At 52.6% G+C, this 21,025-nt stretch overlaps 1 protein-coding gene across 4 annotated transcripts in view; it reads right to left on the bottom strand.

The window, feature by feature from the left end:
- Positions 1 to 402: 402 nt before the first annotated feature.
- The window catches only part of MICALL1 (MICAL like 1), a 23,951-nt gene continuing 3,328 nt past the window's right edge, over positions 403 to 21,025 (bottom strand). For 2 of the 4 annotated variants that reach the window (XM_041481511.1, XM_041481512.1), the window contains exons 2-16: positions 14,691 to 14,739; positions 12,491 to 12,632; positions 11,274 to 11,377; positions 10,470 to 10,597; positions 7,689 to 8,269; positions 7,087 to 7,150; positions 6,036 to 6,421; positions 5,294 to 5,769; positions 4,693 to 4,827; positions 4,240 to 4,366; positions 3,858 to 3,948; positions 3,418 to 3,491; positions 2,893 to 3,007; positions 2,512 to 2,558; positions 403 to 2,211 (exon numbers count right to left, since the gene is read on the bottom strand). In XM_041481511.1, coding sequence (XP_041337445.1) covers positions 2,090 to 2,211; positions 2,512 to 2,558; positions 2,893 to 3,007; positions 3,418 to 3,491; positions 3,858 to 3,948; positions 4,240 to 4,366; positions 4,693 to 4,827; positions 5,294 to 5,769; positions 6,036 to 6,421; positions 7,087 to 7,150; positions 7,689 to 8,269; positions 10,470 to 10,597; positions 11,274 to 11,377; positions 12,491 to 12,575 — 2,535 coding nt within the window. In that variant the 5' untranslated portion in view covers positions 12,576 to 12,632; positions 14,691 to 14,739 and the 3' untranslated portion in view covers positions 403 to 2,089. Of the gene's footprint in view, positions 2,212 to 2,511; positions 2,559 to 2,892; positions 3,008 to 3,417; positions 3,492 to 3,857; positions 3,949 to 4,239; positions 4,367 to 4,692; positions 4,828 to 5,293; positions 5,770 to 6,035; positions 6,422 to 7,086; positions 7,151 to 7,688; positions 8,270 to 10,469; positions 10,598 to 11,273; positions 11,378 to 12,490; positions 12,633 to 14,690; positions 14,740 to 20,812; positions 21,007 to 21,025 lie in introns of those variants that run through there. The other 2 variants (XM_041481510.1, XM_041481513.1) reach the window with 2 other exon arrangements.

The following is a 21,025-nucleotide window of genomic DNA, read 5'->3' as shown; positions in this document are numbered from 1 at the left end:
AACCTCTGGTGGCAGCCCACTGGGCAGGGGCTCAGGAACACAGCTGTGCCAAGTAGGGACAGGGAATTTCACCCCAGTTCCAGCTGCTCTTTGCTGTGGGCTTGCTGTGATTTTTTGGTTCCTGAAAGCATGTTATGCAGAATAGCTACTCTGTTCCCACAGAGACTGGAAATGGCTGTTTGCTCACCTCATAAATACCCACACCTCTGTCCTCCAGCAGGCTGAAGCATGATGCCCAACTTTTCCTGTGGAAATCCCAGCATAACGTCCAGTTTCCAATTTCCTTAAGATCTCATCCTCTGCTTCTTAGCAATACTCAGCCACTTTCCAAAGCCAGGCAGCATGCCGTGGCCCTGGGACAGCACAAGTGCACAAAGGAATCAGAAACATAATCCACAATCATTTTTTAAATCCAATGTTTCTTTTATTTCTGTTCAGGTGAATGGAAGTCATGGGGTTAGTACAGCATAATTTACAAATCAAACTTCTGACCGGGCACAGGGCCAAGGGGTGTCAGGCTGCAGCGATCCCAATGGCCTTTGGCAACAATGATGTGACAGCAGGCTCTAAAGCAGATTTGTTTCTCCTTGGAGAAGAGTTGTGCTTTGGGATCTCCTCTCCCCCATCACTCATCAGCCTGCTGGGTATGGCAAGGGTGAGATGGCATTACCAGCACAGGGCTGAGCTGGCCAGCTCCCAGCCATGGGGACCACACTGGGATTGAGGAGGGGCTCGGGTCCCTCTGGTTTTGGGAAATGAGGATCCCTCTCCAGAATGCTACACCAGCCACCTTGCAAGGCACTGCTCCGAGAGCATTTTGGCTAAAGCCTGTTGGGTTTTTAGAAGAGACTGCAGCAGATGGCTCAGGGCTGGTTATGTCTAATTTGCTAATGAGAAGGCATGATGAACAGCTGACCAACCAAACACCCATGGAACTCTAATTGAGACTGATCCAATAATTCAATAAATAACTTATCATCTTGGAAGTAAAGGCAGAAAACAAAAATGGAAGGAAGAAGGGATGGTTGGAAGAACACTGCCCCCCACATTCCCTCCTCTGATGTACACACACGCACACACATGACAAATAAAATAAGGGGTTTAATGTTCTAGGATAGGTTTGAATTCATCTAGTAAAGGAGGCATAAAAAACAACCAGCCACATCTTCACACTTTTAAAGTATACACAGATGAAGCTGGGTAAAGGTCAGTTGTGACTGTGCCTCTCTCCCCTGCCGCTCAAGGGTGGCACTGGTGAGCAGGGACACAAGCTTAGTGCCCCTCACCGGCACCCAGTCAATCTTGAGCTTTTCTGCCCTTGCCTAGAAAAGGAACAGGTCCTCCCTCCCTAGGAAGGCAGCAGAGTCAGCAGTGTTTAGCAGCAGTGGGGTTCCTGAGTAGGGCACGTGAGCTACATCCTAGCAGCTGTACGCTGTCCCCTTGGGTCCACTCAGCCTTGGGACGGAGCCCACCCACCCCTGGCGCTCCAGGAAGGGGACAGCTCAAAATAAATAGGGCACCAGTTGATTTTTGGCTATGGCTCTAGAGCCTTGTGATGCAGAAGTATTTTCTTAACCTTTTAGTTTAGGCCAGTAAAACCCAAAGGATCCTGATTCTAATGTCAGTTTTCTCCTGAAGTTAAAAATGGAACAGAAAAGGGACAAGAGTGGGCAGGCAGGGAGGGACAGGGAGGCCCAGTCCCCTCCTGGCAGAAGTCAGAGGCACGTGGAACTGTCACAGTTAGAGCGGGAGAAGGGACGGGGTGCAGTTAGTGCAAGTTTTCCCACAAACACGAAACTCCTTTGCTTGTTCTCAGTTAATGACAAGAGCACGCAACTGGGTAACGTATCTGAAAAGCAAATCCATCTTCTCCCCACCTTGTTAACAAGGCTTCACGGAGGGTATGGCCATGCTCCCCCACAGCCTCGGGAAGGGGAGGGCTTTGGTAATTCTCACCCACTCAGGGCTGAGGGCTGGCATCTCCCTGGGGCAGCAGCTCAGGTGCCTGGGGAGGGAGCAGGGGGAGAGGCGAGCCAGGGCCAGGGAGAGGCGAGTCAGGGTTCCCTCCCACTGCTGGTGTTCCCCTGCTCTAGCTTTTCTCCTTGGGTGACTTGCTCTTGGAGTCGTGCTTGTTGCCCAGCAGCTTAAGCACCTTCATGGGCTTGAATTTGCCTTTCTTCTTGCTCTCTGTCTCCGTCTCCTTGTGAAATTCTGGGGTTGCAAAGGGAAGTTGTTACTGTGGGATGTCAGTAGTTTTGCAGACACACTCACAACAAGCAAGGGTGACAGCCATGAATCAAAGGCCTCCACTGCATGCACACTTTCTCTGATAACAGGGGTGTGCAGCACAACTGTGCCTCCAACTTTATTGGCCCTACAGGAAAGTCTCCCCAGTCTACACAGAATAGATTCAATCTCTTCTGCACACAATTTCACAAATGGCTCGTGCTGCTCCTTACTGGGGTCAGCAGGGAAAACATCACTCCAAAAAACTTCCCATTTGTTTCTTACCTTTCCTTTTAATCATGGCTTCCAACATTTTATCCTCCTCCTCTTCTCTGAAAGAAAGAATGGGAAAGAGGTCAGGAATTCAGCCCTGAAAACAGCTGCTGTATTGTTTAAGGCTAGAGAGCCTCCTACTTAGAAGCCATAGAGGGGCAGATCCATCACTGTCTTGTGAGCATTTGCAATCAGCAGGATAAATCCCACAGGCTGCACGTGCTGTCCTGTCTTTCCCACACAAAGCATTCAAAGAGACAAGGACTGAGAAGCCTGGGAAAGACATCAGCAACATGGATGTCTTGAGACACCCCCACAAGGCACTCATGTGGCACTGAGTCAGACAAGCTGTGCTTTTCCCTTCTCCCCCAACTCACCCCATTCCTCACTCACCTCTGCCGGTCCTCGTCCAGGCAGTTCACAATGGCATTCCTCTGCTCAATGATGGTCACCAGCTCCTGCATCAGCACCTTCTCCCTCCCTCGGTCCTCATCGGTCCAGTCCTTCTCTACCCAGCCAAACCCCAGGGAAGGACAGGCAATTACACAGCTGAAGGAGCACTGAAATTCAGGGCTTCGGGGCAGAGATCTCCAGCACAATCCCCTCTACCCTGCCATGTTACAGGGCCAGGTGGGGTAGCAGTACTATGGGGACAGAGCCCTGCATGTGGCATTCCCTGGGGACAAAAAGAGCACATCCCTGCACAAGACTGGGACACATATTGAGATGGGACAGAGCCTCTAAAGCCAGCTGATTGCATTGGCATCCCTACAGATCTGCCTCTCTTCATCTGAGATCCACCTAGAGAGAGGGGAGATGATGCCCAGGGGAAAAATGATCCTTGTGGGTCCCTTCCAACTCAATATAGTCTATGATTCTATGAAAAAAGGGGCAAGCACACCCAGAGTGGTGCTTTACCTGGCTTGTTGAGGAGGCACCGCAGCTCATACTCCACGTCTGACTGACGCTGCTCCAGGTTCTGCTGCTTGAAGCTGCAAAGGAAGGGAGAAATGTTGGCAAGCACTGCAAGGCTCCAGAGAGGTGGAACATCATCCCAAAGTACAGGGTGAGATTGGAAAGAATCATCAAGATGCTGATCTTGTCCTGTATAGCCAGGGAACCAAGGACCAGTAAGGACCAGCTCTGACTGCTCAAGGCCTTCCTGGAGCAGATGCTGCAGAATCTCTGCTGACACACTGTGAGCTCTCAGCGCATCTGGACAGATTTGCTTGCCCTTACTCCCTCCCTTTTTAGGCAAGGCCAGATCAGGATCTCCCCTGGAAGCACCATTTCAGGAGGGCTGAGAAAGGGTTCCTAAGAGAGTGTCAGTGCCTCTCCACACGCCTGCACACACTTACATGTAGATGAGCTCCGACTCGTGGCGCACCAGCATGTGCTTCTCATGGATGAGTTTGAACCAGTCCACAAGCAGGTTGTCCTCAGGGGTGTCTGCCAAGCAAAGGGACAGTTCAGAGCCATTCCCAGCCCTGGTGGATCCCATCACTCTGCAACAGGCTGGGCTCTGCCTAGCCAAGGGAGAGGCACTGGGCTACAGCCAACTCAACCTCAGCCTATTTCTGAGACCCAGAGAGGCCCTATCTCTTCTCCCACCTGGAGGCCAGCACAGACTTTTCCCAGCATCAGCAGGGAAGAAGTCACTGTTGCTATTTCCTCGGCTGGAGAGAGGGCAGCCCTAGGGTCTGTCCTGCCCCACACCCACAGACAGCCCAAACCACGCACCATTCTCAGCACTGCGCAGTTTTTCCTCCAAGGCCACCCCACGGTGCTCCAGCTCATCCAGCTGATGCTCAATGGCATCCATCTCCCCATAGATGTCTTCCTCAGGGATGTACTGATCTGTCTGCACCTGCCAAACCATAAATCAGGTACTTTCATTACCACCAGATTCCAGTTTCCAGGGCTAATCCAAACATTGCTCAACACTAGCAAGGGCAGGGGGACAAGAGAATATTCCATCGAAGTGTGGATCTGAAATCCCCACCCCACTCTGGAGCAAAGGAAGATGATGGTGCTTTCATGAACAAGGCATAGCCTACACACCCTCCTCCCCAGACACAGGCACCTGCTGTAATCCCTGCCCACATCCCTCAGCAGGGTGCCTGCAGACTGCTACAGCCCTGCGGGATAGCACAGAGCCGGCTTTTCCCTCCTTGCTCCCCGGGGCCCTTTTACCTTGCGTTTGATCAGTGGGAAGCCGTGGCCTGGCGCAGGAGGACGGACAGGCTTGGAGCCCTTGGGAGGTTTCTTTGCCGAGGGGGAGGCAGCAGGTGATGGCTTCCGATTGAAGGGATTCTCTTTGCAGGAAGACTGGAGAGGGCAGACAAAAGCAGACACATGAGCATCCAGGGAAGGGAAGGGATCCCAACAGGTGGGATTGAGCAGACAGGACAGCAATACTGTTTGTCCTGCCCCACAAGCTCCTAAAGGAGGAACACAGCACTCATCTCCACAAGCACCTAGTCAAAAAAATAGCTGTGCTCCTGTTTAACAGCAGTTTCCCAGCCTCTCTCTCACAAGCATGCTGAAATATTTTCCTTCAAAGTTCCCTTCCTATTTGCTCAGACTACGTGACATCCTGCCTCTTCTCTAGCACACGGGGTAGGCAGAGTACAAGCAGAACCACCATTTAACACAGGCCTGAAGCTTGTTTTCAGGGGGTCACACATCAAGCCTACCAAAGGGGCAAACCTGGACCCACAGATCCCCTGTGACCGAGTGATGGATGTGAAAGAAAAGCCCTGTGATCTGGATGGGGAGAAGGTCATCATCTCACCTTCAGCTGTGGTTTGGGTGAAGAAGATGTCTTGGGGCTCCCAGCACCCCCATCTGAAGCCAAGAGGATGGGTGTAGGGCTAGCCCCAGCTGGAGGCTTGGGGGGCAGGCGGCTGGGGCTGGTCTTTAGGCTGCCAGTGGAGATGCTCCTGCTGGTGTTCAGGGTGCTGGGCTGCGTCTCCCCACTGAGGCTGGCCAGCTCGCTGGACGAGGAGGAGGAGTTGGTGGAGAGGCTGGCTGGGACAGCAGGGCTTTCACTGGAGGAGACACTGGCCAGCGGTGCATCAGCACTGGAAGTCTTGGCAGCTGTTGGCATGTGAACAGTGGGCTCCGAGGAGCTTTTGGGCACTGAGGCCTCATCGGTGTCTCCCAGCACCTTGGCTGAACTCTCAGAGTTGATGCTCTCGAGGCTGAGGGCTGGAGACGGGGTGGAGGATGATGGCTCAGAGTGTGACAGCCTGGAGATGGGGTGATGGGCTGCAAAGCAAAGGGAGAGCTCAGGGAGGAATGAAGGGACAGAAGGGGAGGGTGGCATACACTGGACACAAGGGTCAGCATAAAATCTTGCCTGCAGATGCTGTGCTCCAGTGGGTAAAGAGGACATGGCTAATGCAAACTAATGCAACATCACTGCATGAAGGCCTGGCCTGCCAGGGTGATGCAGAGGCACCTGGGAAGGGGGAATCTCCAAGGGAATACACAGGGGCTGCAGAAGAGGGATAAAGGAGTGGGAGGAAGCTCACCTAGCGGGGAAGCATTGGGAGCTCGTGGAGCTGGCCGCTTCTTTGCCTTTGGACTGCTGGTAGGAGTGATGCCATACCAGGGGTGGAGAGGTTTGGCAGTAGTCTCGCTCAGCTCCTGCTCAGGTGTGCTCTTTTGGGTGTCAGCACTTTCCACTTCCTCCTCATCCTCTTCCTCAAAGGGGTTGTACGGTTTGGGCTCTGTGGTATCAGACCTGCTCTCCTCACTCCTGGCTTTCCCCACCTCCTCCCCATCCTCCTCCTCTGAAGTCCTACTTGGAGTCTCATGGCTGTTGCCTGGGGGAGGAGGGGGAGCTGGCTTCTTTTTGGGCTCTGCTTGCACTAAGGCCATCCATGGTGGGTCCTTGGCTCTTGCAGCAGCTCCACCACTGGTAGAAGAGAAAGAGAAATTGAGATGGCAGAGACAAGGTGGGGTGGCAAGGCACTGGAGAGGGACTTTGCCCCTGGGGGAAAGGAAAGATGGAGCAGGATGTCTCCCATGCAGAAGCAGCTTTCTCATCCAAGGATGGCCCTAGGCTTCCCCAAACACAGTGTCTCACTCTCTGTGGGCAACCTTACAGGCTTTAGGGAAACACAGCCTGCCTGACTTGCCTGCTGGGCCCAGCGTTTTGGTGTCTGAATATTACAGCCTCCATCTGCTAAGCACTGGTAAAGGCTGAGCTTTATGGGCATAGCTGGTCTTCCCACCTTTCCCAGGACAAACCCTACACAAGACAGACAAATGTCCCCTTCTTAGCACCCACAAGCAGGGCCATTTCAGAAGGCATGTGGCAATCTGCCTGTGCCACAGAAACACCTTTCTGAAGCTCTCAAACTCTTTACAATAAGAGAAAAATGCCCTGTGAGGTACGGATGAACACTGTTGGCCTGATCATGCTGGGCTAGCACCCATTGGAAAAGGAACCTGGTCAATGCCTACATCCTCCTAAGAGCAGGAGCTGATGGAGCTGGGAGAGAAGACCACAGCTGTGCTGTCCCCATAGCCCCAGCTTGCTATGGAGTTGTCAGGTGATCTGCAAACAGAGGGACGTACCGATCAGAGGAGCAGGGTTTCCCTCGAGGTTTTGGGACAGGGGGGCTGGTTTCAGGTACCCGACCTAGAAAGACAGAGAGTCAGATTGTCACAACACCAAAAGGACATGAAGAAAGAGGTTAAACCAACACAAGGCACCCTAGATACCTTCCCACAGGAAGGTGGCTATTCCCACCCACTGAAGACCCCATGGTGGGTGGGAATTTCTCCCACAGTGGATGCAGCCAGCTAACCCCAAACATCCCCTTTGCCTTTTTTTTCCTACTTCTTCCTGGGAGCTGCACCTGGAGAACTGACATGCCCCTCTTTTCCCACACCTGCAAACTCCTCCAGCTCTACCAACTTCCTTCCACACTGGCTTGCTGCCTTTGGAGAGCTCTGGAGAAGTACAAGGGAACAGACAGGCAGGAAAAATAGCACTGCTGTCCTTGCTGTGGGGATGGCTGGCAATTGCTGACAATCAAAGACCTGGTGTCTGAGCCAGACTTATTTGGAGGCAGAAGAGTGTCAGGCTGCAGAGAAGGAAGGGAACTCAGCCAACCTTCAGTCAAGCACCTCAGCCACCGAGGATGTGGAGGGTAAGCCCTGCCCTGCCCTCTTACCGTTCACCATGCCAGGCCCACAGTCGCTGCCCTCGCCCTGCAGAGTGGACCTGGGCCGGGGGACAGGCTGGGAGGTTGGAGGCGAGAGGGCAGATGCATCGGTGGCCTTCCTTGGGGCTGGGGTGGGACGTGAGTCTCTGAGCCGTCCATCCAGCGAGCTGGCTTTGTCCTGGCTGAGCCCTGCAGGCTTGCTGGGGATTGGAGGCCTGGGGGGAGTTTGGGAGACAGGCGCCCCACTGGCAGTGTGAGCAGGGGGTGTCGGTGTCTCTGCTTTGCTGGCTGTGCTGTCCTTCTCTGCTGGGCCAGCAAGGCCCTCTGCAGGCGTAGAGGTCTCTGCCACACTCTCCTGGGAGTCACCATCATCCTTCCCCACCTCTGCTCCTGCCTGGAGGGCATTCTCTCCCACGCTGTCAGCCCCAGTCTCAGTTCTTAGCTCTGGTGACTGTCGGTCAAGGCTGGGCCTCCTCTCTGCCTTCCCACTCACAGCCAATTTACCACGATGCTGCGTGCAGACAAAAGTCCCTGCCTCTGACCCAGGCTTGTATGACCCCGGGAGCAGCGTGCTGGAGCATTCCTTACACCTGCCAATGAGAAGAGAGAGCACCATGAGACGGGGGATGCCACCCTGCCCTTCACAGAAGGCAACACACCTGGAAGACCCTTGTAGGGAGAGTTAGTTCTTACCCCTGCTATGAAATCCTAGAGTGCCCTTGGGAAAGTCATTCAGAAAAAAAGAGAAGTAGAGAAATGTAACCAGGCCACTGTAGGAACCCATGGCAAGTTCACAACTCAAATATTGCACCCATTTGGGTTCTTCCTTCATCTCAGAAAGGATTTAACAGATGCAGAAGGGTGACAGTTGGTATCAGGATATGGTGTGGTTTCCACACTCGGAGTGGGGAGAGGGATCAACCACTCACAGACATGAAACAGTGAGTATCAACTGGAATTAGGGAGCAACTGGTTCAGAACTGGTACAGGGAGGTTACGGGTCCTAGCACATTAAAGAACTGTCAGACACATTTGTTTGTAAAACAACCACTCCCCAAGACTGATTATTAAATAAAATTACATCAATTTCTATTCAAGAAATTCCTGCATTGGAGGCTTCCAGAGTACTCAGGAGATGGAACATACGAGCCTAGCCTGATCAAATGCTCAGCCTCAGTAATGCTGACCATGGCATCCTGCTGGGCCACAGCACTTGGCTGGAAGGACAAGGGCCTTAGGCAGGAGGGCCATTCTTACACTCTGCTTGGCCTGTTGAAACTGGGCTAATAGCTTCCCTGTCCTTTGCTGTCTGCCACATCTCCTTGGATCATCCACTCTTCCCCCACTGAGCCTCTGAATGCTTCCTAATGAATCCCTCCAGGCACAAGTGTCATACAAAGCACTGGCAACCAAGTCAGTCCTTCTCCACCTGGGAAGGGAGGTGGATAGCATACGTGAAAGACAGCCAAAGGCAAGGGGCTGATCAAGCACTCCCATGAAAACCAGGCTTGTTCCTTCTTGTCTGAATACCTGGTGCTTGCAGCAGCTGGCTGCCCTACGCTGCCAGCAGATAATTTTGGCAAGGAATTCTGCTCTGGGCACCTAGTTGACTGGGATTTCCTTTGAAATGGAGAGCAGAAATGTGAGGGTATAGGGACTCTAGTGAGAAGGGGTAGGATGAAATGAGGAGGTGGAAAGTTCAGATACGGGGAGAAAATGGTTTGCTTTGGGTTTATCACCATCAGCCCACAGGAACCACTGCCACAGGATGTTTCTGACCAAATACTGTCCATGAATCAGTGGGGAAAAAAAAAAAAAAACCACAACAGAAAATAGACAAGAAAACAATCAGGAGGCAAAACATTTGGGATGAAATTACAGGGATCTTCAGACTGAGCACAGCTGCTCAGTCTGAAGGGCTGTGAGCTGTGCCATGGCAGACATGGTACCTCTCCTTTTCCTGGCCCGTGAGGACAGCACAGGTTGCACCGGCACCCCAAAACTCCTGCTTTTGTCCCAGCTGCAGATGGGAAGGCTGATGATCCCCAGCTCAGCTGCCCTCCTGTGACACTGTTTGTACAGCACATCACCAACTGGCTTAGGCAGGTGAATGAGGCCTCCCACATCTTCCCAGTGGCTTGATGTTTCTGACCAGATGCCAACCCTTGTCCTGTGGCCCATGGGAGAGATCTCATTTCTTCATCATCACAGCACGGAAAGCAAAGTGAAATGATTTCACAGGTGCTGCAGGTAAGGACCTGTACTCAGGGAGTAACCAGAGAGCTGCTCATTCCTCAGTTTAACAGTCTGCAGCTCTCCGCATGCTCCTGGGAGCTCAGCACCACCCAGGCAGCATGGAAGCCTGTATATCCAGTTGAGGATGTGAAGTGTAGGTGGAAGGAGGTCTGTAGGATCATGTCATGGCTCAGACCTCAGTGAAAGGGAAAGGGGGGTGGGCAGGCAGGTGGTAAAGAGGCAGAGCATCCTTTTTTATAGAGGCGAGAGAAGCTCAGGAGGCCAGGATTCCAACTCAGTGAAGTGGGAAAGCACAAGTCAGCAAGGGAGGCAGGGAGCAGGATAGGAATGGAGCACAGGGACACAAGGGGCTAGTCAGACACTGTGACAGGGGGCTGGCAGGCAAACGGAACATCTTCACTCTCATTTCAAGCACCGTTGCTCATGTTCCACGTTGCCCAGGGACGCAGACACTCGAAGATGGCGCGCAGCAGGCCACAAACCCCCAGTGTGCCGAGGAGAGAGGCTGCCCCGGCAGGCCCGGCCACCACATACCTGAAGCACTGGCGGTGGTAGAGCTTGCCCTCGGCCAGGTAGCGCTGCACCAGGTGGACGTGCTGCTGGCAGGCTGCGCAGGTGCTGCTGAGCGCGCTGCGCCGGGACCGCTCCGAGGGGACATCGTCCTGGGACACAACGCGCAGGCGGCTCAGCACGGGCGCCACGAGCTGCTGCCCGGAGCACGCATCCTCCCGAGCAGCTGCTCCCTGTGCAAGGCCCACCGCTGAGGACGCGTGGCACAGCTCGGGGGCTGACCTCAGGGGCTGACAATGCACAGAACAGCTGCCCTCAAGCCCAGGCACAGGCAGGCTGCCTCTTCCCAAATTAGAAGGGGCCACTTCAAAAGGTGCCTTGGCCCTGTCTACAGCTGAAGGGCTGTGGAAGGGACTAATCTATACCCCATGCACCAGGGTCCTGCGAAACATTGAAAAAGGTCCCATCCCAGACAATTGCTAAAAACTGAAATAAAAGGCACCTTTTCTGCCCTTCTAGTCCCACATTCCTGCTCTTTCCTCATCTACAAGCTTATTTCCACATAGAAAGGACACCCAACACCAAAGGCACCCAACCTCTTGCCTGCCATGGACAAATTACAGTCCACAGACACATAAAGAAAAATTTGTCACAGCTGGATCCCACAAGAAAACAAAATCCCAAACACCCCTCGCCCTCAAAACACACGGGCAGGCCCCTGCAGAGATCCATGCCTCTGTGACAGGCTTTTTCCCATCTCCTCACCTGCAGTGCAGGGGTTACCACTGCCTCAGGCTGTCTTTGAAACTTTACCGAGAAATTAGGTACCTGTGGTGCTGAAGGACTCTCAACTGCAGCCACAGGGGTCTTGTGGGAGAGCAGAGGAGGAGAGGAGGCAGCAGTTGGTCGCTTCATAGGCGGAGGGACGCTGGCTGGAGGCAAGAGGGAAGGAGGATCAGGCGTGGAGAGCAGTGGTGACTCACACCACCCGTGTGCGGGAAGGGGAGGGGAAAAAAAATAAAATCATCCAGCCTTGTGACATAGGATGAGACCTGCCTCTCCCAAAACTTCAGTGCTTATTTTAGGTGGAAGAGACAAACACAATCTAATAATGGGTCAGCTGTGAGGCTGCCAGAGAGCCTGGCCTGCTGTGGATCCCCTTCTGTGGCCCAGGGATGCCAGCCTCTCACTGTGATTTTATTTGCTCATCACGTGCTACTTGGCTTCCTTGTAATTGACTCCCTAAGCAACGCTCAAAGCCCAGAGCAGCTGGGGTAGCTGCTGATGCATTGTTGTGACCCACTGGGCCCCAGGGCTACCAGGCTGTCAGCAGTCTGTGAAGCATCTCTTGCTGTCGGGGCTGGAGCTCACACACCAGTCCCCAGCAGGATTCCTTGTCTGGGAGACCAGCATCCCTGGAGAAGAATATACAAGTGGAAGAGATTTATCTGATGTTGTGGCTACAGACTGAAACAGAGGAGACCTGGAGCTCTCATCTCCACCCAGCCAAAGGATGCCTGGGAAGAGCTGTCTCAAAGCACTCAGCTCAGGCTGCAGTTGTAGGGACAGATGAGCTGATTTGAAACATTCCAGCCTGGCTCCACTCCCTCTGTCCTCCAGTCACTTTACATGTACCTATGTCATAAAAATTAGCTGTGGTAGATGGGCTCCTATTTCACTTTCTCCTATTTTAGGAGGTTAGAGCAGATCACAAAGGGTTTTGGTGAGCACCAGGGGTGGTGGCCCAACCCAAGCTGGCAGGAATGCAGTGCAGAGGGAGGAGAAAGGCGTTTCTTTTTCCACAGCTTGAGCTATTACATCACCCCACACCTCCCGTGAAACCTCACCCCAATGCACTCTCTCTTCCAGGCCCTCCTCAGGGGCACCAGCAAGATGCAGGAGAGGCAGGTACTACCTGCTCCTCTCCCCTTCCCCACAAACACAGCTCCCAAGTGCCACAGGAAGGAGGAAGCACAAGGCTGTGCTGGGTTTCCTGTACTCAAACAGGGGCAAACTGGAAGCCTGAGGGGTGGGAGGACACTCACCTTGGCTGGGGTTGTTGAAATGGTTGTAGTACTGAGACACGTAAGTCATGATGCTGAGGCAGTCGGGGACTTTCATGGAGACCATATCATTGGGATCTAGCAGGGCTGGGATGCCCAGCTCCCGCTCTGCCAGCTCAAAGGCCTGCAGGAATAGCACAGAGACATTAAGGAAAGAAAACTGATGCTTCATGAAAAATAACAGAAATATCAAATTGGAAGGACCCCAGGGAAGATTAAATAGTGAGCCTATGGCATCCCTTATGGACAAAGGCTTCTGGACATGCTGCTTGACTAAAAAAGTAGCAACAGAAGCAAGGTTACCTTCAAGTTTTCACTGAAAAACCCCAGTGTTTTTTTTCAGTTCAACCAGCAGTGCCCTCGCGCAAGAGCCTGGCAGAGTCTTGGCTGGCAGCACGAAGGGCCGAGGGCTGCCAGGTACTTCCAGTGACACTGAGCTCTACTGAGCAGTGTCCCCAGGCACCCCAAGTGCTCACCCCACAGAAACACGGACTGCCCATCCTTTCATGCTCTGGGGTGCCACACCTTCTCCTCCCACAATCAACAGAGCCATCCCGGCTCAACATCCAGCACCCTGCTGTGCACAAGCCAGTACTCTCAGTACTTTTCTGTGTCTGAGCAAGCAGAAACAAGGACACTGTGATAAGAAGCACCCATCTCCTCCAACTGCATACACAGCTACTCAAAAGGAAGGAATGGAGCAGAAAAAAAGCTGTTGGGGAGTTTCCCACTTGTCAGTGTGTGAGAATTACTGTCTCTACACTGGCCATCCCTCTGCTGAGCCAAGGGCAGTGTACCCACAGTGATCTCCCAGGGACAGGGAGATGCAAGACTATAGCAGGGACTGAAGAGAAGAAAGCCAGAAGAGATGAGAGCGGTTTGGGCACTGAATGGTGAGGTACCAGGTGCACAGGTAAAGGTACTGGGTGTGGGTAAAGACTGAATGCCCCTAGTCTCTGGGGCATGAGGTGCTGTGCAGGATGTGAGACATAAAGGAAAGGAATGGAGAAACAAAAGAAAATGGATATTTGCAGTAACTAGGGGTATAAAAGTGCCCCCCATGGACATCCTGCTCTGCTCAGCCTGGCTTTAAGCCAGTTGTCCGGACTGAGTCTCACTGAACACAAGGCTGCAAGGAGCAAGGAGTGAAGAGAGATCTCACCTGAGAGGTCTCTAATAGGACAAGATACCCATTGTGTGGGTCTTGAATGGAAAAGCTGCTAATGACTGAAAAGGGCCAACTGCCCTTTGTGTAGGAAAGGACGTGCCAGGACACAGCTGGACAGGCCTAATCCTGTAAATCCCAATTCACAGAATTACAGAATGGCTGGGGTTGAAAGAGACCTCAGACATCATCTAGTCCAAACCCCTGCTAAAGCAGGTTCACCTAAAGCAGGTGACACAAAATCACATCCAGCTGGGGTTAAAATATCCTCAGAGCAAGAGACTCCACTTCCTCTCTGGGCAGCCTAGTCCAGTGCTCTGTCACCCTCACAGTAAAAAATGGTTTTCCTCATATTCAGCTGAGGAATTCCTGTAACTCAGTTTGTACCCATTGCCCCTTCTCCTGTTGCTGGCTACCACTGAAGAGTCTGGCCTCATCCTCAACATCCACCCTTAAAGATATTTGTATGTAGCATAACTCATCTTGGGAAGGTGGTGGGCTGTGCCTTTCCACAGACTATCAGATGGAGCCTGCAGCAACTAGGCCTTTTTGTCATTTAAAACAAACAGGGCTAGTGCTGCTCTGTCCTACCACTAGCCCCTGGGGCTGGGCACCTCCCCATTCCACAATGCCTGCTTCTGCTACTGGCTCCAGCTGTCCCAAGAAGGAAGGGAACATTGCAGACCAGGATCTAGCATGACCTTCCTCTCTGCTGAAGCTTGAAGTAAAATTAGCTTCCTGCTTCCATTGCCTGCAAATCTGGAACAACTGAAGTCAAGATGTTTCACCATTTACATCTTCACCTGAGATGTTGTCTTGGCAACTATTAGGATAACCAGGCTGGAAGCTGATGTTTCAGATTCCCTTGTTTCCAGAGAAGCTCCTGCCTGTTACTTACAAACACAGATTTTTCTTATACCCTCAGCAGTGTCACAAATTCCTCCCACACTACGTGACCTCCATCAAGTCATTCTCACATAATTTCTTCCTTCTGTGCACTGCAGAACGGGAACTTACCAAGCGATTATTCTCATAGACGTCATCCTTGGAGAGAGAATCAAAGTCTCTGAAATGAGAAAGCACAAAATAGCCACATGAAGTACAGAGGAAAACTGCCCCTATGCCATCACATGTAGATTCCCAGGACAGTCAACCTCACAACAACTCAACACATAAGATCCTAGATAAACAAAACCTTGGCAAAGCAGATTTCAGGTTGTAACAGGACAAGGAAACCAAAGGGAAATTGCAATTAAAAAAAGAAAGCGAGTCCCAAATGGGTGGTGACCAGGAAATTAAAATGTTGTTCTTGTCTCTCATTACCCGCTTCTGCCCTTGAGATTAAAGGCTGCAGAAACACCAGGGCCATGTTTCAATTAGCACCACACACTGCTGCGCCAAAGATTGCATGACACGACCCCACACTTGCTTTCCAAGGCCACTGGCACAACAGAGGTGGATGGGGATACAGACCCCTCACCTCAAGAGAAAGAAGGGACAGATACAGGTCTGTGAGGGTCCTTAGACAAACCTCCCTGCACCACTGCAAGGAATCACAGAAGATCTTCAACTGCACTTCTGTCCTTGCCTTCCCCCAAAGATTCACAGTGCACAACAAATCATCCTCAGCTGCAGCCCTTGGAGCTGAATGCAAGGGGCTCAGGGCACACAGAGGAACCTCAGCAGTCTCCAACCCAGGGGATCCATTTATTCCAACCCATTTCACTTGCTCCCCTGGAGCCCTTTGGGGGTTCAGCCTGGCCACAGGGACTGATTAGCTGCCTTCACCAGGGAAGCAGAGGGCAGAAAGTTAAAGCAGTCTGCAGGCTTTCAAAAGAGGGGAAGAAATGCAGGAAGGAGTTAGTTATGCCTTTTGCACGTCTGTGTGGGCATAACGTGTGAAAACAGCATCGCACTGCACTGCTTACAGCTCCTTCCTGCCAAGGATCTCAGCTTTGTTACAAAAGAATTCTTCATGCAGCAGCCTGGTGGGCCTGCTAGCTGGATTCACGGGAGGATGCAGTCCAGAGAGGTCTAGGGTCAATCAAAGCCACCCCAATGGACAACAGAGACGTGCCAAAGGACAATTCAGACTAGAGAGGGGAATGCATTCCCACCCCAAAGGTGGTGTGCAGAATCCAGGTGAGGTGGCACCTGCAGAGAGGGGCTACAGGAATCTCCTTCCTCCATCCCCCTCCGGATTTAGTGCCTTTTCCTGAACACTGACACAACCTGTCGCGGTGCCACATGGCAGGGCAGCCAGCCCCTTCTCGAAGCCCCTCACACAGCTTTCCCAATGCTGCAAAGGAAGTCTGTGATGAGCTCAGGAAGGTTTTCCCAGCTGCCTACACCACCATAAAATTACACTTCCTCCCTTCAAAAGCAAGAGGCTGCTGGTGCCGTTTCCTCACAGACGAATGAAGCTGCAGCCACTCGCTGCTGCAGGAGCAAATGCAGCAGACACACAGAAAGGTGGGCTGGATGTTCAGCTCTGTTACCTTCCTGAAAGCTCATGTGAATACATATACCCAGCTCAGACTGCTCAAAATACCACAACTTTTCCTTCTCTACATGTTGGTGAGCAAAGGCTTCAGCTGCAGCCTATGCTTTAATGTCAGAACCACTGCCATTTTTGTAATTATAACTAGTCTCCACTGGGAGATGTTTTTTCCCTAAGTTTTTGTTTTGTTTTTGCCAAGAGAAGTCCTTTAACCTTGCAGTATTTTTTTTTTTTTCCTTTTAAAGAAAATGCCAACTTGGAACACAGGAGAAGCAATGACAGCAAAGTTATATATCAACTGTCCTCTAAACATTCATGACCTTCATTTTGAATGCCTTCACTTTCGGGATATGGGAGTGGTGTAGCTGGAAGCTCCAAGACTCCTTGGTGGGCTGGGCTGGGAGAGTATTTTCTGACAGGCAAAACATCGTGTCCATTCCACTCTGCCCCAGCAAACCAAAGCTGTTTCATTATACCAAGGCAACTCCATTAGGAAAAGCAGATATCAGTGGAGGATGTGAAGCTCAAGAGGTATTGAGGGGTTACCAAGCAGCAAGGGAATAGAAGATTCTTTTCTACTAATGTAGGATTGCAGACTCAGCTTTACCCGAGACGTTGAAGTCCATCAGTACATGGCCCCAGGGCTCAGTTTATTCAGTTCCTCTCCACTGCATTTTCCAGCTCCCTCTCTGATAAGCCAAGCAGGACCACACTGACCTGTGTTGCTCCTGACATGAGCACTCCCATATGCCATTTGGTCACGTGGCATCCCTGTGGCTCCAGGCAAGCTCCCAGTACCAGTGTGCAAGGAGCACGGCCTCTCAGGCACAGGGAAAAGTCACTCCAGACACACCCCCTTCCCCTCTATAAACTGCCTCCTCTGCACAGAGCCCAGAACTTGCCCTCTCGCAGTTCTGTGACATGTTGCTGCATGTCACATTATTTCCTTGCCCTGATCTCAGCAGTCTTTCATCCAGCCCTGCTCAGGCTCCTCTCCTGCCAACATACCCATCCAAGGGACTGGATGTAAGAACAGGCAACACTCTGGCTATCCCAGCTGAACAACTGTCTTGACTCAGCAAACCCCAGTGTTGTACCATATCCTGGAGTAATATTTCTAAGCAAATAACATCCCAAACACCTAATTAGATACATGCAGAGCCACTAAGCACTCCAGGGTTTAGGGCAGCTGCCAGGGAGTACAGCAGATCCAGGGAAGGGGGAAGGGTGTGCCGTACAGCTAAAACCAGAGCAAATTCCTGGATTCCTCAAATATAAATCATGAGCACTTTAAGGCAGTGCAACATAATAAGCCATTCAGCTTTCCAGGTCTTGTCAGGGAAATGCAGGCAGTACATGGGAAGGAACAAACAAGATTTGTGATCCTGCCTGTAACCAAACCCACGGCTCTAGGGACACAAAACAGTGTTTCTAAAACAGTTCTCATCTCCTGTTTTCCTCAAGCCTCCATACACTCCAAAGGCCATACTCCTTTATTCTTCTCACTCCTGAATGCCAAGATCCTTCCCTGCGTGCCAGGGAGGCTGTACAGCTTGAGATGCTGAAAGACGTTCTTTGCTTCATTAATCTGTAGCAAATGCCTTGTAAACACTAATTTCATGCTTCAGTTTCTAGAGCACTGAGCAAACAAACTTATTAATCCCCACAGTCCACTGTCAATTGGTCTGAATGTTGACAGCTTAACTGAAAAGGGAAGAGAAGAGATTAAATGTCTCATCTCCAGATCACACAGCCAGCAGCACAGTCAGAGGCTAAATCCAAGCTTCCCATTTCCCTGACTGGGACAGCGAGGTAATGAAGCCAAGTGAAGTGCCTACAACAATGGAGTCAGGGATTTTCATCTGCATGATTCAACACACAGGTCCTGGAGGTGTGCACTTCGTTCTTGGTGGTCACTTCAAGACACCTTTAGCTGAATTCAGTTCCTCAGACACTAAGAATTCCAGTTTACTTCTTTCAAAAAGCCCAAATCTACAGTGTTTCCAAGAGCTCTGCGGGAGCTGCTCCAAAGCTCTCCAGGGGAGCACACCCCACTGACGCCAATTTGCCTTATTCCACGGTGATAGTGTTCAAATCAGGAGTCATGTGGAAAACTGTCCTCAGTCTCACTTACCCATATGGTCTTTCATGAGCCTCTTCCTCAGCGTGCTCCCTCCCAGCACAGCAGCACAACAGGGGTGCATCCAGGCAAGGTCAGAAAACTGGGATAGGCTGACAGCCACCCCAGCAGCATTGCCAGGGGATCAGGGTGGCAGAGGAGCAGTGTCACACAGGTAGAGAAGAGCTTCAGCTCAGCTCTCCTATGGATGTGCCCATTCCTCTTCTCTGCAATCCCAGGGAAAGCCAGCAGGAAGCAGGGAAGCAGAGGAACTCACAGTTCCGTGGAGCTCAGAGGAACTCCAGCCTTCGGGGTGCAGCGCAGCTGTCTCCCAGGAGAGCCCCGCACAAAGGAAGACCACGCAAGGTCAGAAAGGCACTTCAGATCCCTGCCAAGTCCCATTACTGCACTGACCGAAAGCACTTTAGAGGAAAAGAAGGGCAACCACTTTTCCTCTGCCGTCAGGAGATTTACTGCCTCTGATCCAATCTTCCCACTTCCAAATCGGGACAGGCTGAAGAAGCTGGAATCAGATGAAATGATGCTACTCTCCTGACGGTCGTCTGAAAATCCTTCTACAACATGCCATGTCCTTGTAAGGCCCTGGGCTTTGTCTCTACAACCAGCAGCTCGTGCAGAGGACCTGTGAAGCACGTAGTTAGGACATCTGCCAGGAGCAGATTTAAGCCCACTGACAACTTAAGAGCAGCAGCCTCTGCTTTAATGGGATGGTGAATATGGTTAATGGGAAACCATCGGGTGGTTTTAGTGGTGTTTATCATGAGCTTTTACTGAACCTCTGCTTTTCAGTTCTCAGCTGTTCTCAGTGCCGTTTACAAAAAAAAAAAAAAATAATTGCAAGCGTTCCTGTCCTTAATTTGCCTCTTTCCACCCAGCAGCCTTGCAACTGGGAGCATTTTCAGAGGCTCCATTCCAGCTAGTCCATACAAGAGCTGCAGGACACAAGACCACACAGCTCCTTCAAGACCCAGAGATGTGATGCAAAGACACCATATGTCTTGGCTCTCAGTCATTCCAGAACACCATGCTGAGGCTTTTAGGGCAACCACCTGAAACACAGCAGGCAGCAGTTCAGGTTCCAGCCTACCTGCTCAGCTTCAGCTTCTAAGGACATCGGCCTGTTCCACTCTCTCATGGACACCACAGCTCCACAGTGGAGAGCACAGCCAACCCTCTGCCGGACAGAGGTTGCTGTCATGGCAAAAGGCCTTCCTGAGGCCAGCCCAGGAAAGAGAACTTGGTCAGTATGGGCAGCCTCAGAGGAAGAGCACCAATGCCAGAGCAGAACGTGACAGGATGCATCACCCTGGCCGGCTTTAGCAGCAGGCCAAGGAGCGCGTGCATGCCGCAGGCACAGCGAGAGGGGCGATGCCTACCTGCCCTGCAAGGGCCACCAGGGATTAGAGCAGATGGGCGCCGGATTCCCAGCACTGCCAGGGCACACAGGGTTACAGTGCAGGTCGGGGCAGATTCCTTCCAGCGGCTCAGCCAGTTTCTCCAGCCTGACACAGTGGCCCCAAGCAATCCCAAACTCACTGTCTGCCTACTGAAACTCACATTCCCCGCCAGAGACACCCAAGTTGGGGGATGCTACAGAGGCTCAATACCCCTACTGGTTTTTGCTACCTCCTGCTTTCACTGTGGCATCCAGAGAAAACAAGCTAGAAGCAAATGCAAGCAGCAATCTGGTCCAGGCTTCTACAAAGTTCAGAGTGGCTGCCTCTGGCAGCTGGGAATCTCCCTGTGCAGGACAGGCCTCTGGCCCCCCTGAAGTGTGAAAGCTCACCTCTTACTGAGGCAAAACACCCCCGCACCCAGATACCAACACCATGTCTCTTCTCTGGTAGGCGCAGCTCCCGTTAGAGTGTTTGGACCTAGACCACCTCCATGCTCTCACCACCCTCATATCACACAACTTCTGCTAACCCTGACCTTGACAGGTCTGCCGGACCAGCTCAGAAGGTCGTTTGCTGAAACACAGAGTGACAGAATGATGTGGCTTGGAAGGGACCTGAAAGATCATCTGATTCCAACCCTGCTGCCACGGGCAGGAAAACCTTCCACTGGACCAAGATGCTCAGAGCTCCATACAATCTGGCTTTGAGCACTACCTGGGAATATGGAATCCTTCATTCCCAGTCCCAACTACTTCTCGACAGCATCTTCTTCAGCACATTCCCTACCAGCACATCAGCGCAACAGAGACACATCCACTGAGCCCCTCACGTCCATGCTCAGGGTGCTTCCCGGCCAGCCAGCCTGCCTGGAGCCGTTTCCCACGGCTCCTCCATCCCCCCGAACCCCTGTGAGCCCCCCGTGAGCCCCCCGCGATCGCTGCTGGGCACAGCCGGCCCAACCCCTCCAGAAAGGGGGGTCCCAGGGGTCCCGCGCCCCAAAGCTCCGCGCCCCCCGCTCCTCCTGCCAGCAGCGCCCGCGGGCGGCAGCCGGGGCCCCGCGGCGCCCGGTCCGAGCGGCGGGCACGGCGCGGCCTGCACTCACAGGAGGTCGGGCCGGTGGCGGTGCAGGATGGCGCAGAAGGCCAGTCCGTCGCGGAACGAGGTGCTGAGGTCGCGGATCTCCACGCCGCGGTAGCCCTCGCACTGCCGGCGGCACCAGGCTTGCAGGGCGCCCCGCGGACCCGACATCGGGGCGGCCGCTCCCACCGCCGCCGCCGCCGCCAGCCCGGGCGGGGCCTCCCGGGGCGGGGCCGGG

Source organism: Pyrgilauda ruficollis, unplaced genomic scaffold, assembly GCF_017590135.1.
Source record: "Pyrgilauda ruficollis isolate IOZ18807 unplaced genomic scaffold, ASM1759013v1 scaffold56, whole genome shotgun sequence".
Lineage (NCBI taxonomy): Eukaryota > Metazoa > Chordata > Aves > Passeriformes > Passeridae > Pyrgilauda > Pyrgilauda ruficollis.
This window is presented reverse-complemented; position numbering and strand designations above follow the sequence as displayed.